Source organism: Meriones unguiculatus, chromosome 6 (assembly GCF_030254825.1).
Source record: "Meriones unguiculatus strain TT.TT164.6M chromosome 6, Bangor_MerUng_6.1, whole genome shotgun sequence".
Classification (NCBI taxonomy): Eukaryota; Metazoa; Chordata; class Mammalia; order Rodentia; family Muridae; genus Meriones; species Meriones unguiculatus.
Window position 1 is genome coordinate 125,660,702 of NC_083354.1, and position 27,162 is coordinate 125,687,863.

The 27,162-nt window shown below is 44.0% G+C and overlaps 1 protein-coding gene and 1 long non-coding RNA gene across 5 annotated transcripts; one reads left to right on the forward strand and one right to left on the reverse strand.

Moving 5' to 3' along the window:
* Positions 1-900: 900 nt before the first annotated feature.
* Pdp1 (pyruvate dehydrogenase phosphatase catalytic subunit 1) lies at positions 901-8,693 on the reverse strand. Of its 3 annotated transcripts, none has more exons than XM_021660919.2 (2): positions 8,567-8,693; positions 901-4,801 (listed from the first exon to the last, which is right to left on the reverse strand). In XM_021660919.2, the coding sequence occupies exon 2, from the start codon at positions 4,755-4,757 to the stop codon at positions 3,138-3,140; it is 1,620 nt and encodes a 539-aa protein (XP_021516594.1). In that variant the 5' UTR covers positions 4,758-4,801; positions 8,567-8,693; the 3' UTR covers positions 901-3,137. The 3 variants fall into 3 exon arrangements, with proteins under 3 accessions (XP_021516594.1, XP_021516593.1, XP_021516592.1); XM_021660918.2 differs by lacking the exon at positions 8,567-8,693 and adding an exon at positions 8,195-8,407; XM_021660917.2 differs by lacking the exon at positions 8,567-8,693 and adding an exon at positions 7,915-8,170.
* Positions 8,694-8,944: 251 nt separating this feature from the next.
* LOC110563743 (uncharacterized) lies at positions 8,945-24,611 on the forward strand. Of its 2 annotated transcripts, XR_009592477.1 has the most exons (5): positions 8,945-9,721; positions 9,971-10,056; positions 15,000-15,936; positions 20,200-22,269; positions 23,083-24,611. It is a non-coding gene; the product is annotated as an uncharacterized LOC110563743 (long non-coding RNA). The 2 variants fall into 2 exon arrangements; XR_002477299.2 differs by lacking the exons at positions 20,200-22,269; positions 23,083-24,611 and having other exon boundaries at positions 15,000-17,427.
* Positions 24,612-27,162: the final 2,551 nt, after the last annotated feature.

The window sequence follows — 27,162 nt, forward strand, 5'->3', positions numbered from 1 at the left end:
ACAATGACTGACACAACTTATCTTGCTTTCATAAGAGAGCCACTTTTTTAATAATTCATTTTATGTGTGAAGGTGTCAGATCCCTCGGAATTGGTGGTTGTGAGCTGCCATGTGGGTGCTGGGCACTGAACCCCGGTCCATTCGGAAGAGCAGACAGTGCTCTTAATCACGGAGCCATCTCTCCAGCCCCATAAGAGAGCCATTTAATGAGTTAATGAACATAAATTTCTTGGTGGGAGAAACGTAGAGACAGCCAGACTCTCCAAACTTTTTACCATGTAAAATTTGTGTCTTCTAATTTCAGGGTTAGAGCATTAAAACAGGCTCCTCCCCATTGAGGTTATTAGGGTCTATAATGCTCACCTGCATTTTCATTTGTAAAGGTGCAGCTGCACCCTAACCAAATAGTAGTCCTAAGAAACCATCCATCAGAAAACGAGCTTAAAAGGAGACTTATTTAACAGAGAATGGGCAAAGTTCAAAAATTACTTCAACAATTAGGCAGTCTATCCATACCAGGGGATGGGTATTCATCAAAAAAAGGAACCCATGAAAACATTAAGCATAAGTCTTAAAAAAAAGAAAGAAAAAGCAACACAGAAGAGTACTCGACTTCAATTACATGAAGTTCTAGAACAGTTGCACTATCCTGCTTCTATCTGGAAAGGTTAACTAGAATGGGACAGGAAGTCACATAATAGCAAAGTCCTCCTTTATGGATACTGACAGCCAGATTTCACATAAATGTAAAGCCTTTTTATTTTATTAAATATAAATTATAACTGCACTTAAATAATTTAAATGCTATTTATTTATTGGCTCCTAAAGTTAAATGCAACCTACTACCCACAGAAGGCATACAGTAAATGCTACTATTATTAAAAACTCAAGGCAGGCCTCTCAGAAAGCAGATATAAAGCTTTAATTCACTGTGGGCATTTCTCTCATCGACAGCATTTGAACCAAGCACGGTACCACCATTCCTTTTTAAGTAGTTCAGGGCATATTACATGTAACATGAAGCACTGACTAAATATACATACAGAAATTGAACACATGTAACAAAGTATAAATGAAACAAGTTTAAGACTAAATTTCATGAAAATTTACACAAACTGACTTTACTTCTAGACATGTCACAATTATGACAAGTTACAATAAAGTCACAACTGCTTTTAAGTAACAGTACCTAAAAGTTTTTGAATAACCAGTTATTTTTATTTTGACATCACATTCTCATTTCTATACAAGTTGGCTGGCTTTCAGACTGTAAATAAAACTTCTTGGGGAATAAGGATTGCTGTCTTTTCACAAGCACAGAGAACAAACTTGATTCTCTCTGTATTACACTGAGACACGACATTAGTCAGCATGTAACACAACTCTCCAAAAGCAATTCCAAACAGTCCTAAAAATGGGTTTCATGCCGTAGTATACATTTTCATCCTCGATGTCCCAATTTAGAAGTATGTCAGTCTTCCCCCCTCCAAAATAAAAAGTGGCATTTAAAAAGTTGACTTAGAAAAACAAACCCAGAAAGTACTTCAGAAAACAAATTCTATGATGTTCTGAGACGCAATCTTCCTGAGTCTACTTTTATTTAGACCTAAGTTTGCAGCCAATACTGCCATATATATTGATTTAGGATTCACGATGCAGTCCTTGAACACATAGTTCATATCTTGCAGAATTCTGAAAAGATTCCTATATTCCCAACTAATTACACAACATAGACTAATCATGTTTTGTATAAAAACTTATGTGAATTTTAAACAAAGTCATAGCTTTTTTTTTTTTTAATAGTGAATAAGTGATGGGAACATATGCACAGCTATACAGAGATCACCATTGAATGCAGGAACAAAACTATCATTTGATGTACATCAAATAAACTCCTAAAAAGCCTACTTGAATCTATTTATTTTAATTTACTTTAAGACAGTATTGGAAAGGACTGCAGGTAATTACGGAAACTGCGGCAAATACTTGACACTACTAAGTGTTGTGTATCAGGCATGCATAGGTTACTATTTAGAGTTTCTCATGTATACATCTTAACACATATATTACAAGCCACAGTATGTTTAAAGCATTTAATGATTTAAGTCCAATTATTTTATTGACTTAAGTGGGGACAAACAAAAAATGTTCTCAAATATATTAAAATCTTACTACTCAAATTGATATTTAAACTTATTACATGTTATTCTTAAAGTTCCAAAATTCATGAAACTCCTATCACAAATAAAGAAACAATTTCTCAGCAGCTGTTTGTTTACCAACCACACACACAGCTTGCCAAGACTTTGGGGACTACAGAACAGTGACATGCTGGTAGCTACAGGTGACAAGAATTAAACAGAGCAGTCTCTTTTCATTCTGAGTATCTTTATTTCAAACTAAATAAAGCTTTTCATGAATACAAACTGGAAAAGCATTTTCCCTTTAGGTAACATTTATTAGAACACTAGAAGGATACATAAACTAAGAACCTTTATTGTGTTTTAGGTGTAGCAAAACAAAATATCTCAGTTACACTGAGGAAATCATGAATGAGGAAGGAAGAGCAGTTTATAATTTTTTCCATTTGAAAACATTTTAATTGCACAAAAACTTACAAACCCAGATTTATTGGTTCATGGTCACTTATGGCTTAAAACAATGGACCCAAAAAAATACTTCAGGCTAAAATAAATGTATGTGAATAGTACGTGGACTATTTATCTTAAAAAAAAAATTCATGCAGTAACTAAATATTCTCATGAACAATAGATCCTTATGATGGAGGGAATCTGCAGATGGGGATGGTAATGGCTTTTTTTTTTTTTTTGCCTTTGCTAATATTCCCAGAAAAATCCTTGCTTTTGACCTTATCTGCCAATCTTCACATTCTTAAGTCACTGTTTACAAGACACCTGTAGTAAGGAACCGAGCTGCCTCCAGTGCAGGTACCTTAAGGTCCAACAGGATAAGACAGACAATCATAATGCTCTCATGTTGCACAGTCAATCTGGAATACTGGGCTAGCTAGGGTATCAATGTGAAGTGTTTAGAATGAACCACTGGAATATTTACTGTTAGTCTCTTTCAAATGTTGATCTGCCCTTCGAACTGGAGAACTGCCAGGGTAACATCACTCACTGTTCCTGGTTTTGATATGCCCCTACGACGTGAGAATTGAACTGAACTACAATGATTGTAATGTCATCTCTGTACATCCGAGCAAGCTCTTCAGGAAGACTAAGCATTTTAGAGAGCCGTTCATGATCGACAGCTCCGAACTCATTGTTGCCTACTGCATGGCGAATGAGATGGGTTGCTGCGTTCTGATCCTCAAAGACTGATGACATCTTTGCTCTCCTCTCTGTTAAAAGGCCATGCATCTGTCCCAGAGTCACCTTGTACCCACCTACAGCTATTGGCTGTTGGTGATGCATGCCAGTTAAGTACTCACCCACAATCCTAACCACATCCTGTCTATGCATGGTCTCCCACAACCCATCAGTCGCCAACACTAGGAATTTATCCTGTGGCCTTAACCGGTGATAAGTTACCTCTGGCTCAGCTGTGAGGTAAGGAGGTGTATGATAGTTAGGAGGGATAAACTTGGTATATTCATTGTCATTCAACTGGTCTGGGCCAGACTCTATCACTCTCTTTTGAAGGTCAATGCTCCACTTGAACTTGACATCTCCAAAAGCCCTGAAAGGCATCAGCAAGCCAAGCAGCCGGTCCTGCTTTACCACGCTCTTGGCCTCATTCTTTGGGTGCTCCAGTTTCAGACGTGCTAGTTCGCTTTCGTTCTGAGCATTGTGGTCATTGGAGAGCGTGACTGCTGACCAGGAGCCATCCTCTTCTTGCACACCTAGCATGGCTCTACTATCACCAGTGTTAGCCACATGGAGGTCAACACCATCTACGTGGGCCACACAAGCTGTAGCCCCAGAAAAGGCCACCCGGAGCACCAGGTAATTGAGAAAAGAATTAGGATCACCGACTTGAGCCTCCAAGGAAATGTCGTTGTCAAGTCTCTTGAAAGCATTAATTAAAGCCTCCTTAACATCAATATCAGCTGACTCTCCAGTGTTGAGGTCTATAAGCTCTTGCCAGTAAGTCCTCAAGCTGTTGAAATACAACTTGGACGCCTCCTTACTGAAGTAATCATTGGGGTGCTTGTGCCACTGAAGGATAGGTAGCAGGGCCCGACCACTCTCCACTGCATTTTCAATCTCTAGCAAAGTCTCATGGGGTAACAAGGAAACAGCAATATAATAGAAGAGTCTTTCACTGACTGCCTGGGAACAAGCACAGCCCGCGTGACCATCAAACACGCCCAGAAGCATCCCTCTGGTCTGCAAGCAGGTGGCTGCACTTCTCCGGTCCTCGATGGGTGCGTTTGCGGGCAGCTGATTGCTGTCAAATCCAAGAATGGAGCTGACATTTTTGCCATCAAATTCCGGCACTTTGAAACTGTATTCATTGGCCTTCAGGATGCTGTTGACTTGTGGAGGTGTGAGGTAAAATTTCTGCGGTGTAGAAGCGTATCTCCTTCCTTGAGTACACTGCCACCAGCTCTCCCTCGGCGGCCTACAAAAGGTGGCATACGCTGGGTGGGGTGTGCACCTCAGACGACCCTGAGGGACGTACGGAGGTGAACAGCAGAGGTGCTTGTGGTGGCAGTAACACGCAGTGCCATAGACTCTGCTCAGTTCACAGTTACGGATGAGAGGGAAAAACAGTTGAGTTGGTGCTGGCATGACATCAGAGAACAGGGGCAGACTGGACGTTCTGACTGGGATTCCTGGAGAGCAAGTTAAGACAGACACACAAAGAGAAGTTACACTCTGGATTACCTGACAAACTCTGCTGTATTGAAAATACTTTCTAAAGGAATTTACATGAAAACTCCGGGTCCTAGGGAATTTCTACAGGGTGTTTTATGGTAACTAAAATTCTCAGCCATTCATGATCCTAGGGCTGAACTGCACTGGATCTCTCTTTCCTTTGCAGGTCTGAGTGCAGACAACTGTTCAGCACGCACACGTATCTGGCTGGAGAAAGCGGAGCAGGAAGTTATGTAACACTGTGCCGCAGCAGCCTACCTGCCCAATCACTATTCTCCTCCTCTATGGTTTTTAAACAGGGGCCTTAGATTTCCCATTTGCAGTTACTGCTAACATTTATGAAGACCCGTTCCTTAACCTGTGGTCAACTGCTGGCATTTAACTGCACATGGCTATCACCAAACATATCCTCAACAAATGCGTATTTATTCATTACCAGTGAGTTACATAAATATACCTCTGTATTAATATAAAGTTCATTTTAACTTCTATAGAACACTTTCCACGTAACAAAATTAAAGCAGAAATTCCAGCATTTCTGCACCTCAGCGGAGAGTCTTGTTAAGCTCCCTTCTCTACACCACCCCTTAGCAAGCTGAAGGGGGCTAAGTCTGCTGTTCACCAAGTGATCCTGAAAACACAGTTCACCTCTCTGGGATTCTTCCCACTAAACTTAACTGACTACACGGATCAGACCAGAGGGAATTCATGCTTGATGTATTGAGGCTTTGAAATCAAATGCAGGATTTATTGATTCATTGCTGACTTTTGCTGTGCCATTCGTGATTGAAAAATTTTAAGTATTCTTGTAGCTATAAAACTGGTTTTGGTAACATAAAGCAATTCCTGTTTCAGATGATAATTAATCTGCTACCATTTCCGTTGCTTAGCTGTCATAAAAGCAGGTTATGGAAATATTATTTAATCTACTAGAGATCCCTATTCACTCCTCCCGAAATGTTTTTCTCTTCTGGTTAAAAACAGCTACCTACTTGTTATAGGAAAGAAACAATGACAAAAACCCATAAATTAAGCCCAAGGTTTAGATTGAAACAATATAGCATTATGAGTATCCTCAAAACAGTATTTTATAATAGGCATTCATCTAGAACACTTAAGGGAACATATATCTATTTCAAATAATGTATACAAGAAAAAGGAATCTTCATTAACACATTTTCTCTGAATTCCTAAAATATTGTCTCAAGTATTCATTTAAACTACAAGAAACAGACTTTAGAATGCTTTAAATAAACAAATAAAAACAGGAAAAATGAAACAAATCTTATCATCAACTTTTTTTCCCAAAAGCTGAATCTACTAAGGAAAGAATTTTAAGTATCACGGTGCAGTGGTAGTTGTATTATTAAGTAATTTTCACATACTTTTCGGTGGGTAATTGAGGAAGTAAAAAGTAAAAACAAGGGAAGAAAGAAAACCAAACACTGAAAATTCACATTTGTGTCTGCTTCTGTGGAGCGCACCAAAATACATCAGTTGCTCAGAATGTCTTACGCAGGTAGTAAAGTACTGGACTAGCCAAGAAGAGACCTGTTTCTAAAGAAAAGAGACACAATAGAGGGGACTAGATTTCGTAAGTAAGCCTTCTGGGATGAAAAAAGACATCCTCTAACAACAAAGTTTACCAGGACTAACCACCTAAACAACAGCAGTTCACACTGAATACCTCAAAGTCATCCAAAGGTTAAGGGGACATGTGTGAGCCAGGAGACATGCGAAAGCTTTGCGCCACATCTCTAAGTTTGTATTACTTTAAAACTTAATGTGAGAGCTGGGAGATGGCAAGAGCCTATCTATCCCTTTCCTTAAGTTCCTGTAGCTCTGACAGATTGTCTGCTTTTAAAGTAAATTAAAAATGGATGACATCTGGTTGCAAAAAAGCTCCATGCAGCAGGTGCTCCGAATACTTAAATTCAAGCGCTCTACACTTTTTTTCTTCACAGCAAAAGTATTTCAGGTTAAAAGCCAAAATAGAGAGAGTGAGTGATTTTTTTTTTCAATTGTACCTTTCAGTTATTCAAAGCTTAGCGTATGACTGCATCCCAATTCTTAAGCTCCTAACAGGTTTTTAAAAGGCATAGTCTTAGGGAAGTTGAATTCATGAAAGCCTGATCTGTAATTAGTAAGCATTCCATCTGGTCAGTACCAATAGTATCTCCTCTCCATCTGAGCAGAAACAGTTACAAGTCAATATGCTATTATATGCTTTGACATGATGTGTAATGAAATATTCTTAATACCCTTCTGAACATCCTGTAATTAAAAAAAATCTCTGTGAAATCCTGATAAACTTGCTAAATTAACAAAACAGAAGCCTCCTGATTAGGCAGAGAGAGTGTCAAGGTAGTTGTTGGTAAACTGGAGCAATCTCAGATTCTTTCTTTCTTTTTAAGTTCATACAACATCATGGCCCAGACCAGGCAACATTATATGCAGCATCTCAGTCTTGGGAAGAATTGGCCGATACTGCCAGTGAGTAATAAAAAGATGTGCTGTAACCAGAAACAGAGAGAACCCCATCCATTCCTTCTGATGTGCTGGGCAAAGCCTGTGCCAAGAAATTATTCCACTTCATCAATAAACCTATGAACCAAATCAATTAGAAAATGTCACCCGTGCACCTTCTGTGGAGCTTTTCGGCCTTGCAAAGACTGTAACGTAAATGAAAATAAATAACACACTAGTCATTCCATCTATCAGAACCTACGTTTATGTAATCTGATTGCATGAAACTCCCTGCATGAAGACTGGTGTTTTCCAGCATTTTCTGGAAATGCCTAGCCATTTCACAGCTCAGTATCTACAAGAACGAAGAAACCATTATCCTTAAGACGCAAAGCACCACACAGCACTTGTTTGATCAGTTTCGTTCGTCCCTACCAGAAAAAACGCACTTACTAAGATCTCAAAGAAATTCTCCCGGTCCAGAGCGCCTTTGTCTCCCTTTTCCTATCTCACTCCTAAATTTCATGAGAACCATCCATCCATACACAAGACCAGGCACCCCTCTTCCTGGGGAACCCAACACAGGTAGTTATGAATTACCTACCAATCCGTCTGGGCCCGGGACACACACACATTCTCCCGTCATCACAACACGGAGCCGACAACATCCACAACCCGCGCGGAGAAGGAGAGCAGCAGCGACAGCAGCAGCGGCCCATTGAAAGCAAGGCAGAGATGCTCAATTAAGAGGAGGCGGCGGCGGCGGGGAGGCGGGCGCGGAGGAGGGGCGAGGTCTCGCCGCAGCCCAGTGAATGGGCCGGGAGGGGAGGAGAGAGCCGAGGGGGGAGCGAGGGGAGGGGAGAAGAGGAACCAAACAAACCCACCCAGCCAGCGAGGCGGCGTCACGGCCCCGGGCGGGGGACCGCCGGAGCGCGGCCCGGAGCCCCGCGGCCGCTCCATGCAGCCGGCGCGCCGCGCCCGCGGGCGCACAGCAGCATCTTCGGGCCCGCCCGGCTCCACGCGGCGCCCGCTTCCGCAGACCGCGAGCCACGGCGCGGCCACGCGTGTCCGCGGGGACCCAGCGGGCGCCCCGCGCGCTGACAGCCCGGGGCCGCCCGGGGCCCGCGGCAGCTTGTCCCGACCGAGGCCCCGCGCGCACCCGGCCCTCTAACCCGCGGCCGCTCCCCACGCGCGCCCTCCGCTTCACCGCCCCGACGCCCCCTCGCGACTCGGCATCGCCGGACGGGGATACGAACCGGGCCCCGCAGAGCGCCCGCTGCCGTCCTGCCTCGGGTGGCGGCCGCACCCCTCCGCGCGCGTCCTTCCCTCTGCACCGCGCAGCTCCCCGGCGCGCGGCGGCACGGCCCAGGCCCGCCCACTCCGCGCCCCTGCCGCGCCGGGCCACCACCCTGCCCCGCCCCGCGTCCGCCCGTGCGCTGTCCGCCGTCCGATTGGCTGCGCGACGGCGGGTGGGCGGGACCGGGGGGGGGAGCCGGGCCCCGACCGCGGAAGAGGGCGCCCTCCCCGCCGGCTTTGTGACGTCACGGGGGTCAGACAATCCCGTCCAATCGGCGGGGGCCGCCTCTTGGCTCCACGCGTGCGCGCGCCCCGCGGCCACGCCCCGTCGCCGGGCAGGGTGGGTCCGCGCGCGCCGCGGGCTGCGCCGCTCGGCTGGGGTTGGCTGCGCGGGCTCACGGAGGAGGACGGACCTGGGCGGCCTCCAGCATCGCGGCGCGCGCGGCGCCTCCGGGGCCGGTTGCTCCTCGGAAGGCGGGTTTCGGCGAGAGCCTGTGACCTCGGTGGGGCCCGGGGGGTGCGCTAGGCTGACCTGAGCGCCACGCCTCTATCCGTCCCGGGCTGTCAAGTGAGGGGTGGCCGAGGACCTCGGACGTGACCCGCTTCATTCATTCCAGACCAAGTTGCTGATCTTAGGGGCTTTAAGTTGTCTTGGGTTTTCCGTTGTTCTCGGTGTCCCAGGGCTAGGGCGCAGCTGTGTAGACAGCGAGAGGAAGTTTGATTAAGGAATGCTTATCATTGTAGAGAGTGGGCGTGTGCTCGTTTTCTCTGGAGGACTTTGAAATCAGCATTCCCTCCTTGGCCCTGGCTCCTCCCAAGGTTTTGAATTAAAAGAAAATGCAGTCAGTAAAAGTGGGAAGAGCACTGGACTTGGAGGCAGGCACAAGAACCTTTCAGATCACCCCTGTGACAAAATCCACCGTGATACTCAGTTTTCTCATGTCAAGTGAGATCAGATTTAAGATTGCATTACCACTGTAGGTGCTAGACCGCACAAGAGGGCTCTCCCCTTACCGCCATCCAGATGTCTCTATGGGATAATGGCTTCTTCACTTACCTGCACCCACATAGATGCCATCTTCTCGGCATAAACGATTCGTGGGAGATGGTGTCCGGTAAGCTACTGTGCTTCTGCCCAGTGTTAATGAGTTGACTTTGATTTGTTGCACACATCTTATTAGCTAATAAGTTTACAAATTGATGTGGACTAGATAGAACTCCCAAGTTTACTGTGTTTTGTTCATCCTTAATTATTTAAATGTTTATGTAATAAGGGAAATGCTTTATATAACTGAACATGTAGTTCATAATCCCCAAGTCTTTCAAACTCTCTTTTTTTCTAAACTGAATTTGCCCATCCCCAGGGGAGGCTTATGGACAGAGATGATGGGGGAGAGGAAGAATAGAGGTACCACACACAGGTACCTCTATGCTGCCTACCAAGAACAAGGTAAGATACCCACTAATCCCCTGCCTTCCTCTCTTGGAAAAGGAGATACATTTATCCGCTTTAATAATCAAATGTCAATATATATATATATATATATATATTCCCAATATATCCCGATCCAACGGTTCAGTTTGGCATGAAGTTGTGGGTGCATGCACACAGTAAGGCAAAACTCCTCAAGTAAAATTTTGGGGAGAATTTTCCATCTTACGTGTATGTATAATTGTACGCGCATCTAATTAAAATCAGATGCCTTATGGGAAGGAACTTTAAAAAACTTAATCTAGCAAGCAGAATAGATCTTGTATTACAATTCTTATCAACCAAACAACTTTTCTTGAACTCCATAAAAGGAAACCCCAAACAATAATTTTTCACCCTTCAGTACTCTCATGTAGCCTGCTGTCAATCTTGAATATATCTTGTTTTAATCTGTATTATTGCTTTGCTTTGATATCTTGCTAGTTTTGCAAATCTATGTGAGCCTTAATTTCCAGTTCTCTGGAATAAAAGGCCAAGAACCTGGAAACACCTGACTGCTGCCACTAATAAGAATTGTAAACAACAAGATTCCAGAATTTATACCTCCACAGCAAATAACCTTGAAAGTTGCTACATTGGTCAGATTTGCTCATAACACAATGCTATCAGAGTAACCTCAAGTTCTCTTTTCAAACTGATTTTTACATCTGTGTGGGAAATTCCAACTTGTTTTACTATATCCAACTCTTTAGTTTTCTACCAGAATGGTATTGATTTCTCCAACTTATTCTTCTGGGTTCTGAATGACCTATCTATATTTGAAAATAATTCTGATTCTCAAAAAAAAAAAAAAAAAAGTTATTCGCCACCACTAAATATAGTCAAAAGAATTTGTCATCAAGACTGAATGCCAAGATATTTCTGGAAATGGGATGAAGCCTACTCAGAGTGATGACTTTGAAATAAAGTTGAGGTGTAAGCTCTGTTCTCTAGTTACATGACTGAATGACACGCCACCCTGCACCGGATCCAACTCCTGTGTACTGGATGACGCTCTCTGCCTTGATTCTCCTCCGGCCTGGTCTTACTCTCCTTCTGGATGGAGGCTACCCCATTGGGCTTGCTTCAGTAACGTTGTTACTATGTGGCCGAGGCCAGGACAGATTCATGGATTTTCCGCCGTCACTTCACTGAGCCACCAGAATACCTGTTGGCATTTCAACATTTGAAAGTATTGAAAAGTAACACTAAAACAACCTAAGATTGTTGTAGAGAAGGAACAGGCAAAGAGAAAGCAAAATATTTGAAAAAAAATAACTATGGTACAAAGAAAGCACTAGGCAAAAAACAAAAACAAAAACATATGTCTCCTATGCAGATGCCTTTGAAATACTAACACAGAAATAGGGAACTAGCAACATTTAGGGAACAACCAACATTCTCTTGGCATTCAGATGATCCAGTAGCCTTAGAGTTCCCAGCTTGCAAGCTTAAAATAGACCTACATAAGGGTGTGAGAAGCTTTTAGCCTGATGGTTACTGACTGACTGGTTTTGCCAAAATCATTTAGAAAAAGAAAGGCTGGTTCTCCACACTCCTGTTTCCCAACAGGTCTTCTGGGAAATCAGCAAATAATAACTAAGCAATCAATTCTTGCTTTCTTGATGTTAAGTCAATTCTTGAAATTAATGGTACTTGGAGAATGTCTTAGTCGCTGTTCTATTGCTCTGCAGAGACACCCTGACCAAGGCAACTTATATAAAAGAAAGTATTGCTTACAGTTTACAAGGCTTGCTTATAGTTTCAGAGGGTTAGTCCATTCTCATGCCATGGAGTATGGTGGCACACAGACAGGCATGGTGCTGGAGAAGCTGCATGCTGATCTCCAAGCAGTAGGCACAAAGAGAGACTTGGCCTGCCCTAGGTTTCTGAAACCTCAAATCCTGCCCCCAAGGTACACAGCTCCAACAAGGACATGCCTACTTCTAACAAGGACATACCTCCTACCCCTTTGAAGCAATTCACCAACTGGAGACTAAGCATGTAAACATATGAGCCTATGGGAGCCATTCTCATTCAAACCAACACATCTCACTTCTCTGGCCCCTATAGGCTTGCAGCCATACCATAATGTAAAATGCATTTAGTCCAACTTCAAAAGTCCTCATAGTCTCTAAGTATCTTCTGAGACTCAAGACAGTCTCTTAACTGTAACTCTCTGCAAAAGCAAAATTAAAAAAGCAAATCACATGCTTCTAACATACAGTGGCACAGAATATGCATTACCATTCCAAAAGGGAGGAAAGGGAGCATAGTAAACACTGGACCAAAGCAAGACTGAAACCTAGCAGGGCAAACTCCAGACTCTGAATCTCCACATCTGGTATAAAAGGCTCTTCAAATCTACAACTCCTTCCGGCCTTGATGACTATAACACGCCTTTCTCTTGGGCTGGTTCCATACTCTGCTAGTAGCTCTTCTCGGCAGTTATTTCATAATGCTGACGTTTCCAGCATCTTGGGGTCTCCAACACAATCTAGGTGTCACCTTCAGGATGCCACACAGTCGCGTCTCTGGACCTCTGTGCTGGTACTGTCTTGCCAAGTGCCTGGCCCTTGCAGCTCTCCTTAGCTGCAGATGAAGATTCCACAGTCCCTTTACTCCTGTATCCTTGACTCTCAAGCCAGAACTACCTGTCTGAAGTGCCATGATTTTTTTTGCTTGCTAGGGCTGTGGCCCGGGCCCCTTCTTTTATCACATTTGCATAAGTTTTCAGTTGTTGGTTTTTAAAAATGCCTTTTCCCAACATGGACTCTTAGCAGGGTGGGTTCTTACCCTGAGGTCGATACTCTATTCCGTTCAGCATCAGGGTTTTCTTTAAACGTTTATCCCCTGAGTCCAGCACTTGGCTTCATTGCCTTTCCTGATGTTGTTTTTCTCCTTGCTCCACTTGCTCCTTTTCATTGCAGATCTGCGCAAGTGTGATCACTAATAACCATGTGACACAGTCAGTGCTAGGCTATCTTGAAATCTCCTTGACCAACACCATTGACCCAAAACACTTCCATTTAGCCTCTGGCAGATATTTTTGGGCAAGAGCAAAAAAGCAATCATATTCTTTATGAAAATACCACAAGAATGGTCTCTAGGCCTCTTAACTAATACTCCTTCCCTATGAAACCTCTTGAGCCGGGCCCACATTGCTGTCAGTACCACTTCCAAGCTCCTACTAGGATAGCCTAGTAAGTCCTGCTTAAAGTGTTCAACCACTTTTCTAGCCCAAAATCCCAACGTCTTCCATGTTTCTCCAACAAACAGCAGAGTCAGGCCTGTCACAGCAATATATCACTGTCTGGTACCAACTTCTTCCTTAGCTCAGAGCTTAACACCTTGACCCACAGGCAACAGGCAGAGAGACACCGGGATGGTGTGTTCTTATTAAACCTCAAAGCCCACCCCGTAGTGACACACTTCCTGCATCAAGGACACACCTCCTCCAACAAGGACACACCTCCTCCAATAAGGTCACACCTCCTAATCTTTCCTAGCTATTTACCAACTGGAAACTAAACATGTGAATATATAAGCCTATAGAGGATCATTTTCACTTAAACCAGCAGAAAGTAATACAGTGAGCTTAACATTATCTACTGAACAGAAACAAAAACAGAGATTGTGGCTTAACATTCAGACTAGAGGCTGCTTTAGGCGCTTTCACATTTTTCTCATGCCATCTTTGAATAGGGGTCTGTTCTCATCAGATTTCAAGAGGTGACACAGAGATGGAGGAGAATGATGAAATGGGCAGAGGGCTCCCAGCTAGGGGGCAGGCAGTTTCTTGTCATTCATTAGGTTTGCTGGGCGATAACACCACTGCAAGTAAAGAATCATCTGTGTGAAGTAGTCTGAGACCCGCAGATAAGCAGCCATTTTGCCTAAAGAACCTGCATTTCTTATTGTTGTGTTCAGTGAATGCATTAGGCAGGAAACCTTTGTGCTGACTTTTAAGAGAAGCTGTTCTTTTCAAACATGAAGTGACAAAAAAAGTATGAAGGCATTACCGGGGTTGGAGACTATCTGTCCAGCTTGCTCACATGGGTCTGGGTAGAACATTTCAGTTCCTTGAGCGTAGGCCTCTCTATTGAATCCCTTACAGTGTGGCTTCTCCTGGACTGAGTGGTCTAAGAGAAAGACCCTGACAGAAATTCAGCATGGACCTGTAATCTTAGAACTGACGTATCATCATCTTGAAGATAGATGTCTGTTCATCACACAAACTAACCTTGGTAAACATTTGGGAGGGATTCCACAAAGGTGTGAATTCATCCAAGGACCATGCCGGGCCCTCTTGGAGCCTGCTAACAGCTCTCCAGGCGTGTTGAAGTGCTGCCTGTGCCGTGGCTGCCTGTGCTGTGCTGCCTTCATAGGACATTAGGCTCAAACCTGCCTGAGTTTAGCACCTTGAGTTTAGCTGTTTCTAGCCCCTTTATCTTACAGCAAGGAGAATAAATATCAGCAAATGTGATGATTTTTTTTTTTCAGTCTTACTCCAATCCCCTTTCCAATCACCAGGGCTGCCACAATTTCACCCATAGAGCAGCGTACCTCACAACTTGAATCTTGAAATGAATCAAATCTTATGTCTAAGCCAGAACTAAACAATTGAACTTTCATAAACCACTAAGGAATTAAAATAATAAACTGAGCAGTTTATGTTTACATTCTCCTTGTTTATTAGGAACAATTGATTATAATTTTAGTTCCTAGTACTTTTTATGTGGTGGAAAGCATATAAGGAATAAGAAGATTTTAGTGTTTCTACTCCTTACAAAAGGAAATTGTCAGTGTATTGAGAATCCCATAAATATATTTTTTGTGGAACATATTTCTACTGCATTGCTGAATGGCAGCCAGATTATGTCAGAAAAATGAATTAGAAAATGTTGTTTTCCTGGTTTCAGAGAACTTCTGGGCTCAGTGTTCAGTTTTCGGACCACAAATCGATGACTCACCAAAAAAATGACCAGGATTAATGAGCACAGAGTGTTTCATTTGCTTGCTGGCTCTCGCTGCTCTACCTTTTTGATGATTCCTGCTCTACACTGTGTCTGAAAATTCCATTCTCACTGGAACTTGTATACGTCAGCATCATTAACAACATTTAGACACAGCTGCAAGCCAGTCTCTTAGCCAAGGTGGTTCTTCTTACAAGAGTGTTTTCTACTTTAACTTCAGTTTAGAGCCACAAAGCCATGGCCGTGTACCTGTGGGGCTTGAATGTATTTGTAGCTTTATGCTCATCTCTAGGGCTGCTGTGGTCTGCTGTGGCGTGCCGCGTGGCAGGTGGTGATCAATTTGGTATAGGAAAGAACCTTATCTTTACCTCTGACTGACAACGATGCAAGTATGTTTGAGAACCACTTCTAGACTGTTCTATGTATTCTGGGAGAGTCAGACCATCTGTGTCAACCGACGCTGTCAAGATGGCCCAGCAGGTGCAATCACATGCCACGGAGCCCGAGGACACGAGTTTGCTGTCCAGGTCTGACACATGTGAGAAATAACTCCCACAGGTTGTTCTCAGACGACCACCATGGTGTGCAGATGCGTGCGGCGTGCACTCGCTCTAAATAAGTGCAATAAAAAGAAGAGCTTGTGGTGCAGCTGTTGGCTGAGCATTGACAACGTGCAGTAACAAAAGTTATCCACAAAATCCTCAAGCAAGAAGAAAGACTGTCTTTCCATGACAGGGGAAGGAGCAAAATCAGTACAACTGTTCCCTGGACCCATCCCTAAATTTGGGCTTCAGGATAATAATGGAATTTTCACTTACTTGTGGCAGAAGGGTTTTTTTTTAAGATGGTGGACAATGGTTCTAAAACCCCCAAATTCCATACGGTGAGCGATTTTTAATACTTATTTAGCTAAAGTCATGCCCATTCCATAAGTTTTCCGTTGCATTTTTCTCTCTGAAGTCATGATAAAATGTGTGTGACAGGTTTCTCTAACTGCAAAATGAAACTTGACAGACTCGTTCCAATGAACTTCTGTGGGATATATGCTTATATGTTACTTAGTGATCGATCCTTCAACTCCGGGAGATTAGAGCCGTGTTATTGATAGTTACCTATGGGGTGGGGGTGGAAGGAATATGCACTTGTGTAGAAAGGAACACCTGATTATTGGCCTAATAGCTGACTAACCACATCTGCATTAGTGGAAAAGTAATTTGCAAGAAAGGAAAAGAGATGTCTACTTGCTTTACAGCTAGTTTTAAGTGATTTTCTTGACTTGTCTGGTGAGTATTGGTGAAGGGGAAAAGACCTGTGTCTCCCGAAGTAGAGAATGTGAACTGCAGAAAGCAATTGCCAACGTAGCTACCAGTATGGGAGATCTCTCGCCCCGGCCTTGTATCATTAAATAAAGTTTGAAGGATATATGTCTTCCACTTAATTCTGTATTTTAGACTTAAAAAGAGCCTTTGTATATAGCGTCTGCCCTTGCTCCCAGATTTTTGCAAGGAGAAGGGAGAAAGAACAAGCCATTGGAACTGTATGCCTAAGCACATCATCAGTAACAGAATCTTTAGCTGGGCAGGGCTGAAGGCCGCCTGCACACAGTGTCCTCATCCAGCTCTCTTGCTGTAGCAAAGCTTTCCACACATTCAAGCATGGACCACTCTAGAACTGAACCGTACCCATAATTCCAGTGAATATGTCATCTTTGATGAGGGCTTGAAGGGAACACACAAAGACTATTGAAAGATCGAACACTATCAAAGATGCTTAGAGTAGTGTGGGATTCCTGAGGCTGAGTTCTGAGGAACTCAGGTGCCTTAACAGTGACCTAACAGGAACTTATCAGTCCTGAACTCCTCCAAACACAAGCGCTCTCAGAAAGCATCAAAGATTTCCTTGAAGACTTGCCAGGCAACAATTGCAAATAACAGGCTTCATTTCACTGGGCACTTGGATTCAGTCCCTGTGGAGACTCAAGCAAGAGGGCTCTGAGGTCAGACATCCTTCATGAAGTCCTTGTCCCACGTCATTACACTGTGAAGTCCCAGCCTTTGCTAAGCCTGCTTCCCACTCTACAGCAACACTTAATAGCTTAAGGGGCCTTTGTAAACAGACAGACCATGCATGCCGTGACTACAAACTGCTATTCTTGGGTTTTAATTTCTAGTATTGTTGTTTTCTGGAAAGATTGCCATTTTCCTGGGGTGTTTTCTGTTCTTTGTTAGCACCCAAACATGAGTCTGGAGGATTGTGATTGAGGGCTAATGGGTTCTTTCTTGAAACTAAATTTCTGTCAATATTTCCAGGCACAGTAGAGAAATAAAAGTATTTATGCAAATGACATAGCCTATTCACAGCCCTCAGACCTCCTCCCCCCACTCCCTACCCCCACCCCTGCCCGTGACCTTTAGCAGTGGAACTTTCAGGAGTTACTCAGCAGAGGGTGAGCGAGTTTTTCCTGGTTCCTGCTGTGTTGAAGAAAGAGACAGGTAGAAAAAGCTGTGGCCTCAGAAGGGGCAGCAATAACCTGATCCGGTGCACAGAGCTGGGTCTCGACACCTGTCTGCCCTGAAGTGACCAGCTGGGCTGTTGGAGGGGAGAGGAACTGAGAAGCCCTCTTTATGTCCTTTCATACCTACTCTAGAGGAGCATATTTTATCATCAAAAGGAGGCGGAGGAGTCAAAAGGTCATGGCTCTCCTCTGGGAAGCCTTTGTAAAGTTGAGTTGCACTAACTTGAGGGAACACGACTTTTTTTTTTGTCATTAATTCATCCAACCTATAATTATTTGATACCTAGTGTGTGCTTGACATTATTCTGGACACTGATGATAAAACAAGACAGTGACCCTATTCTCGTGGAACTCGCAGCCATACAGAACGAGCTTCACAGGAGTCCTGCACCGATCCTATCCTCTTAGAACACAGGGATGCCCTGAGGCTCGGCCTTGGTACCTTATGCCCCCTGAGACCCATATTTAATATCCCCCCCTCCCCTGGAGACTTTAGGATGTGTTTGTGGTACACTAAGTACCAAAGCGATGGCTTCCAGCTAAAGTAGAGAGTATTTTTGACCTCTCAGAAATTATTATGGCTGTGAGGATCTATTTTCGTCCTGCTTTCTCAAGTTCATGTTCTCCGTGGTAGCCAGCAATGAAACCGCCACCCTGCTGAAGGGTAATAGAATAAGCTCTGTATTATCCACGGCACTGCAGCCTTGACATGCTGAGAAGCAGGCTTTGATTTGCCTGAAGTCATTTTATGCTTTAAGTCTTGGGGCAGCCTCCCTGCGGTTTGGCTCTTCAATACATTCAACTTTTAGTATGTCTTCTTAAGGAGCAGGGGGACAGGGGATTGAAACTAGGACAGTGCAGCAATGCAGATGTTAATAAAGGCTAGAGAGCTTAGGTGAGACCAAAGCCTGCATGACGTTATTTGGTTGATAACACTGTGAGCCTGCCTTCAGATTTCCGTAGGCTGCCTAGTGGTTTGTAGAGGAGAAAGGTTAGTTTTAACCTTAACCTTACCTTTATGTAACCCTTGTAAAAACATGGGACTCGAGCCCAGCATGTGAGGCATTGCCTTTTGGCTGTGGAATGATGGATCGTGTGAATATTTGCTTTTATATCTGGACCGTGTCTAGACATTAGGGGCAGGGGCTCAAGTATGCAGGTGACTCATGATCACCGAGAAGGCACCTTCACACTGGGAAGACCTGGCAGATATCTCCCGAACAAAAACCTGCTGTCCTTAGTGCTGGCTATGGACTGAGAGGTGCCTCATGCTGAGGTGCAGGGGAAAGGCGCAGTAGAGGCCCATTTCTAACCAAAGAGTGTCCTAATATCTAACCCAAATCCAGTCAGAAAGTAAGCAGACAAATTCCCATTTTCAGACACTGTTCCTAGATCAGATGGTTTAGATCTCTCAAAACTGTCTATGTTGTGAAAGTCAAAGGAATAAAAAGACAAAAGTGAGGTGTCGGGAAGCTCTAAGTTAAAAGATAACAAAGAGACATGATAGGCTAGGGATTGAGGGTTGCGTCCAATCATAAAGGTAGGGAGAGTGGAGGAAGAAAGACATTGTCTACAAAGGACAACTGGGGGACAATGAGTTCTTCAGAGGCATCCGTAGGTCTCACTTTTTTTTTTTAATGGTAGAAAGAGATGAGAAAAATTCATTTGATGGAAAGTATTGTGAATCAGGAACATCAACAAAAAATGTGAGAGAATCAAGATAGCTTATGAGTAAGCCCCAGAATAATAAAGCCCAGGGGGCAGACAGGATTCTGAATCAGGGCCACAGTCTCCTGCCTCCTTGGCCAACGCCAGCTGTGTGGAAGTGGACTGTTGGCCTCAACTTTATTCATGCCTTTGGGCTGCCTGACAACGTAGCGCAAACTGTGTGGCTTCAAACGATAGGAATTTGTTGCCTCACCGCTCCGGCAGCCAGAAATTAAAGGCGGAAGTGCTGATTGTCCCTCTAAAGCCTGTGTAGGAGGCCTTTCTTGCCTCCTCCTAGCTTCTGCCAGGCGTCAGCCACCTCAGTGCTTCTGGTTCGGCGCTCCGGTGCTTCCATCTCCACCCGTCTTTCATGGTGTTCTTCTTCATGAGGTTCTTTGCCAGCCCTTCTTCTGCGATAAGGCCACCAACCGGACTGATTTAGGGCCCCACCTAATGACCTCATCTTAACCTCAAAATGTGCAAAGACCCTATTTCCAAGTGAAGTCACGGGCAGAAGCTTCGGTATCAGGGTTTCAACATCTCTTTAGGGTGGACGTAAGTCAGCCCATAAACATCTCTCTATCTGTTTTTCCCACTCTCAGCTGGGCATGGGAGAGGGAGTGGGAGTTGTTGAATCAACGTCAACACTGAGTTCCCTCAGCTCTGAGTCTGAAGTCCTGTGTCTCCAAGGCACCACTCAGCCTTGGGCAAAGAAGCCTCAAGAGGCTTAAGGAGGAGCCGGTCCCTGGGCTTTATGAAACACCCACAGTTTGATCATTGGTGGACACAATGACAACTGCACAAGTAAGCAGTTATGTTTTGTTCACAGTCACCCTCTTTGTTTTCATTTGTATTTCTTTGGATGATTGTTGACCAAACTTTTTTATACTTTTTTTTTCTTGATTGCGTGTGTATTTGCGACAGCATCTCATGTATCCCAGGCTGGCCTCACATTTGCTGTATTGTGGAGAGTAACACTGAACTTGCAATGCTTCTAACTTCGCCTTCCTTAGCACCAGGATGCGCACCACAAACTTGTTTAATGTGGTGAGGATTGAACCTACGGCTTCATGCATGCAAGGCACGTACTCTGCCAATGGGACTATATCTTCAAACCTCAAGACATTTTCTATACTGAATTCTCATTCTACAGCCTCATAAAATTATAAAGATGGGATTTTAACATTTGAAAAAGAAAAGTTTTTTTTTCCTCCCACTTTTCCACAAGACTCCCTAAGCATCGCCCAGTGTTTGGCTATGAGCCTCAGCATCTGTTTTGAGGTGGTGCTGGATAGAGCCTCTCAGAGTACAACTTTATCAGGCTCCTGTCTGCAAGCTCAGTGGAGAATCATTCATAGTGTTGGGGGCTGGCACTCTCCCATAGGGTAGGCATTGGTTGGGCCAGGCATTGGTTGGGCATTCCCTCAGTCTCTGCTCTAACCTGCTGTCTTTATCCTTGCACATCTTGCAGGTAGGGTAATTTGGGGGCTGAAGTTTTTGTGGGTGGGTTGGAGTTCCCCTTCCTCTACTAGGAGGCTAACCTAGTTAGAAGGTATCCTCTTCAGTCTCTATAGCCTCTGCTACTAGGAGTCACTGCTTGAATCCTCACATCCTCCCAGGAGCCCACGCTGCCTTCGATCTCCAGCTTGTCACAGAGGTACGCCCACCCTCCATTTGTTTCTCTATAGGCCTTCTGTCCTCTCGCCCTCGCTCTCCCCAGGTCTGTTCTCCACCCTCCTAACTCTCTGCGCCCCCTCTCCTACCTTGTTCCCTCTCTCCAGCCACTACCTCTGTGTATTTTATCTACCCTTCCCAAGTGAGATTTATGCATCCTCCCAGGGATATATGCTTATCCTGTACTCTATGGCTAAAATCCCCTTATAAGTGAGTATATACCATGTGTGTCTTTGTGGGTCTGGGTTACCTCACTGGATCTTGTGGAAAAGCAGGAGAAAAGAGAAAAAGGACCTGCAGGTGATAGGAGCTCCACAAGATAATCAACAGGGCCAACTAACCAGGGCCCAGAAGGGCTTGTTGAGACTGAAGCATCAACCAAGGACCATGGATAAACTGGACCTAGGCCCCAAAAAGATATAGTAAATAGACAGCTTAGGCTTCATGTGGGTCCTCTAGTAAGAGAAGTGGGGACTGTATCAGATACAGATACACTTGCCAGCTTTTTGATGACTCCTCCCTGGTGTGCCTGCCTTGACAGGCCACAAGGGAGGAGGACACGCATCCTGATGCAACTGATGAGCTGGGGTGGATGGGAAAGGGAGCTCCCCTTTTCTGAGAAAAAGGCAAGGGGAGAAGGGAGAGAGAGAGGGTGGGGCTGGGAGAGAGAGGGTAGGGCTGGGAGAGGAGAAGGGATAGGGAGACAACCAGGGTGTAAAGTGAATAAAAAAAATAAATAAAACTTTTGAAAAACAGAAAGAAAAAGAAAAAAAGTTTTTAAATATTGGAAGCTGGGGATTGTGTCTGTACCCCAGCACTTTGGAAGCCAAAGCACATTCAAGGCCAGCCTGAGTTCCATAGTGAAACCCTCCCTCAAAAAAAAAGTTTTTAAATCATAAATGATTTTTAAATGATGTATGGGTCATCAACTGGAACAAACTAACAAGGAAAACCAAGACTCTGCTCTCATGTCTCTGTTCTTCAAGCTAGAAAAAGAAAAGAAAAACGGCGAGATAAGAGAGGACATTCTGTAATGCATACCGTACTTTCCAAGGGTTCTGCTTCCCTCCTCGTGGCTCGGCCCTAGGCACCCAGAAGAGGAGAGACTCTGAAGTTCTCAGGGGACTTGCAAGCAGAAGTGGGGGGAAGGTCACAACTGGAGATGAAAGTCTGCACATCCCTGATGTCCCCATGCTTCAAAGGCAATGCTGGACCAAAGCAGGGTTGGAAAAGGACACCATCTTTGATGTCACAGTCTCTGTTCAAAAGTGCTGTTGCCTGCCCTGTATTTCTCTCTGTGTGACCTCAGTTGGATACCAGGTTTGTAACCTAAACCAGGGGTCATGTCCCATGTGGCAAATGTGACTTGGGAACCACAGCAAGGTGGACTCTTATTCCCAAATCCAAAAGTACCATTCCCCCCAACTTTCAGACATGAGCTAGATAAACTCTGATTTAATTATAAGGTCCTTGGGGCTAGAAAGATAGCTCAGTGGTTAAGTGTACCTGCTGTGCAAACATGAGAACTAGAGTTTGGGTACTAGGACTCATGTGATAGGCTGGGTGTCCCACACATGCCTGTAACTCTATCTCCCAGCAGGGCAGACATGAGAGAATTGCTGAGAATTTCTGGCTGTCCAGGTTTAGAGAGAGACTCTTAACTCAAAAATAAGAGATGGGAATGATAGAAAAGAAAATCTGATGCCCCCTTGTGGTTTCTGTCCACCACCTACATGTACCACACACACACACACACATACACACACACACACACACATCTTTTTTAATGTTGAAGGATTATCCTTATGGAAAACTGTCATTTGCCACCAACCCCAGGTAAAAACACTAGGAATGCACACTGCTGTTATTACACTGGTCTTTCTTTACCATCCCCACAGCAGTGGGAATTAAGGGTCTGTCAGCATTTCCATTATTGCTTCTGACTCGCAAGGCCTGACTTAGCCGCTGAAATTTGCTTTTGTACTGGATGGTGGTCTGAGGGCAATTTCCTTTAGTATTTATAGCAGCTGCATTTTTTTAAATGCTTGTCTGTGAGTTTGCAAGTGAGTTCAACAGCTATTGAAAAATTCATACACTGCAACTCCCTTTTAACGTGCATTGCGCTTCCTCGAGGTGGGCTCATGCCAAGGAAACACACACAGTGTGCACCTCAGGATACAGACCTCCACGATGGTAACAACTCACAGCATGGCCAAGAAGCAACGTTATGAGGCCATATAGCAATCAGTCATGGTTCCCTGTTGCCGTGTATCATGTGTCTCTGGGATGCGATGTGCAAAAGAGTGGGTAAGAAAGCGTGGTCTTCAGCTATGAGTTTATTTGGATTGCATGTTGCAGACACTGGAATCTTCTCATCAAGTTACAGAATTACAGAACTGAAAGAGGATCCCCTGCTTTGTCACAACAGTCCATTATGGATACTTGCTCCATCAGTGTTACATCTGTTGTCACGCAGCAGCACAAAAATGAGTGACTTGAATCAGCACCTCTTGAGAAACTCATGGTTCTGCCTATCAGCTGTTAGTTCTGAGCTCAGCTTGGAGAGTCTTCTGTGGGTCCTGCCTGGGCTCATGTGTGTAGCTACAGGCAGCTGGTGAGTCAGCCAGAAGCAGTTTGACCTTTGACGGCTCTATTAACATGCCTAGTAGTTGACTTACAGTGCAGAGAAACTTCTACATTCTCTCATAGATGACTTCAAGATTTTTACTGGCTGCTGGGTTCCAGAAACAGAAAAGATGGCAACTCCCAATGTACACACTCTCCCAAAGCCACTTTCACATTTGCTAAAATTAAAGAAGAAACTCACACGCTGGGAGATAAAGTACTATGATCATCTCTTAGTGGGAGGGACAACAATATATTAATAAATTGAATTATTTGCATCCTTTTTTGTTTGTTTTTAGACAAGGCATGTCCATATAGCCTCAGTCTCTCAAGTGCCGGGACTAGAGGTGTGTGTCATTAAGCCACATTTTTAAAATGTAGAAACGAGGATCCTGTTCTACTGGCTTCATCTAGGAGCTCCCTAGTATCAGTCTTGCATGAAAAGAAAGAGACAGGAATAGGTTGTGTCCATGGCACATAAAAGAAGAACGGAAAGCCTTCTTAGGGAAGTGAGAACTTATCCCAAGAATGGAGAGTCACCAGATTGTCCAAGGATGCTGTCAGTGATGAGAGGTAAAGTACTTTCAGTGTAACACATCTCTGTCCCACAAAGAGTTCAACATGAAAAAGGCTACAATGCAAAGAACACCATGCGTTTTCAGTAAAGCAGAGAGAAATTTAGAGGGTGGAGGGAATGTTCATTATGCATGCAATAAATTTAAGGCCTAATTTAAACTAGGAGTGAAACGTTTTATTGTCTATCTACCTATCTATCTACCACTTGCAAACATGATTCCTGCAGAGAACAAAATGGCATCAGATCCCCTGGAATGGGAGTTACAGCTGCCATTTGAGTGCTGGTAATTGGACGGTGGTCCTCTGCAAGAACAAGCAATGCTCTCAGCTGCTGGCCGTCTCCCCAGCACCTCAAAGTGTCTTACAGGTGTTTTTCCTACATCACTATAGTAGTTTAGCACATGTGAGAATGATTAAATGTAACCTTTACTTTCTCTACATTGAAGAAGCCAGTGTGTCCTGCATGCAAATTGAATCCTTCCTAGGATTTTTGCCTCACATTTGAAATAAATCTTGTTTTCATTCTGGTTTAATTAAGGAATAGACTTTCTTGGGGGAAAAGAAAATCCTAGTAGGAAGATCACACAGGAAGAGAATGGGTTCTCTACTTCCGTGGTCCCACAAAGAGACCAAGGTGGTTTTGCAGGATGTATGGCATGGGTCCATATTCCAGTGCAAGAATTCTGTCTACAGCCCCAGCAAAGCTAGAATGGAGCAGCTGTCTTAGCAGCTGGAGATACGCGGGGATCTTAGTCCAGAAAGTCTGGATATGAGGCCCACTTGTTTATTGACGTTGCTGGAAACCTGGATGAGCAACTTCCGAAGGCCTTGGAGACAGACTGTTGGAAGGTGTGATCTCCCTGCATCAGGGCGTCCTGGACTCGGGTGTAGGTTCTATGCTGATTTGCCCATTTTCCATTTGCTCATTTTCTTGGTGGACTTTCAAAGTCATTTTCACACTGCTCATTACACTATACAGAGCCTCCAGTGGAGAATCATAAAATTTGCTAGATGACTTTAGAAGAATCCTATCTCTCCCCCGGCCCTAGCTGCAGGTTCTATTCCTTACTCTACAAATTCTTATGGACTCAAGGATACACGGCCAGTAGCCAGGCCTTTAAAATGGCACGTGATGTAGCCAACTGTGCTTTCAGCAACCTGCTTTGGTATTGAAAGTTAGATCACAGCCAATGAATGTTGGTGATTTGCCCAAACTGTACCAACCAAACTACATCTTCATAACCAGTATAAGTTCAGGACATTCTTTTAAAGCCTTGGATCCTAGCACCAAGAATAATGAAAAAAATTTAATGTTCAACATCCTATCCAGTGAGCTGGGAAACTTTTTAAATATTTCTTGTCATCAGAAAGGTGGGATGGTCCACTATACAAGAAAGGAAAGTTTAGCCAAAAGTTTAAAGCAAACTCCAAGAACAAGACACCAAAATGCCCAGGATAGATATGGTGCTGCTGATCAAAACACCAGCAAGCCAAACTCCTGAAGTCCTTGCTAATCAACCCTTCATCTTATTCAGCTTTCAATAGCTTAGGATAAGGGCCTTCTGAAGCTTAAGAAGTAAGTGTTCCTTTATTCTAAGTTAGTCCTGGTGATTCTATATTATTATTTACATTGTATGAGTCTGGAAAAAAGGAAACAAGAGCAAAAGGGAGGGACTGTTTCTGATATGAACTCGGTGGAGGGCTCTTTGACACACACACCCCACCCTACCCCCCCAGGGAGAAGCAGCCTTGCTAGGCCACAGAGGAGGACTTTGCAGCCAGTCCTGAAGACACCTGATAAACTAGTATCAAATGTAAGGGGAGGGGGTTCTCCCTTATCAGTGGACTTGGAAAGGGGCAGGGAGGAGATGAGGGTGAGATGGTGGGTTTGGGAGGGAAAGAGGGAGTGGGAAACAGCAGGGATACAAAGTTAACAAACTGTAACTAATATTAAAAAAAATAAAAATAAAAAAAAGGTATAGAACACTTCTGGAATGGCTTCCTGAGGCGGGGGTGGGGGCAGGGGTGGGGGACGAGAAATGCACGGTTTTATGCAGGCTCTGTGAAGTGGAGACCTTGAGCTGCCTTCAGGCTGGCTGCATGAAGAAGTGATCCCAGGCTGGGAGCCTCTTCTGGAAACCCAGGAAGTATCTGCTGATAAAACCAGCCCTTTTTGAAAGTCAGAGTAAAATGTAAACAACTTGTATCCTTGATGGGCACAGAATCCCTAAAGCCCTAAGGCCATGAGCTCAGGCTTGGTGTTCGTTTGGCTAAGCAGTCACTATTGCTAAAGTCAGTTCAGTCAGGGTTTCTCTGCCTCAAAGCTGAATAAATTACTAAGATCTGCCCTAGTTAAGATGTTAAGATGTTTCTTTATAGTTTGGTGCAGTGGCACTGGCCTGTAATCCCAGCACTCAGGGAGGCAGAGGCAGGAGGATCTCTGTGAGTTCCAGGCCAGCCTGGTCTACAAAGTAAGTTCAAGGTTACACAGAGAAACCCTGTCTCAAAAAAAACAAACAACAAAAAAAGATGTTTCCTTATATTTTTTTTGAATCAGAAAATGTGGGTTTAAACACGTTAATTAAAGGCTTTCTTGTATTTTTCTTTTGAGTGCAACTTTTAGTAATATATGGTCAAACTACTTCAACTTGGTGAACAACAGAAAAATATTAAACACAGATTTCTTTGGCACTTTTTTTTTTTTTTAGAATCTAAGCTCTCTTCTAGAATTTCTCAGTTTTATACAGTCAGAAGTCCCCTGGGCATTCTATATGCCACTGACAGGAAGCCCGAAGCAAAGCATGTTGCATTGAATTTACTTTTTCTGGTTTCCAAGAGTAACTTAGAAATTCTTGTATATAGTTTACCACAAGCTCTGAGGAAAAGAAAACTAAGAGCACAATAGCAGAATAGTAATTCTGCAAAGGAAATACTGCACAAAGCATGAGCATTAGCGTGAACCGAGAGATAGGAAACATTTTGGGTACAGTTATGGTTTGAATCTGAAATGTC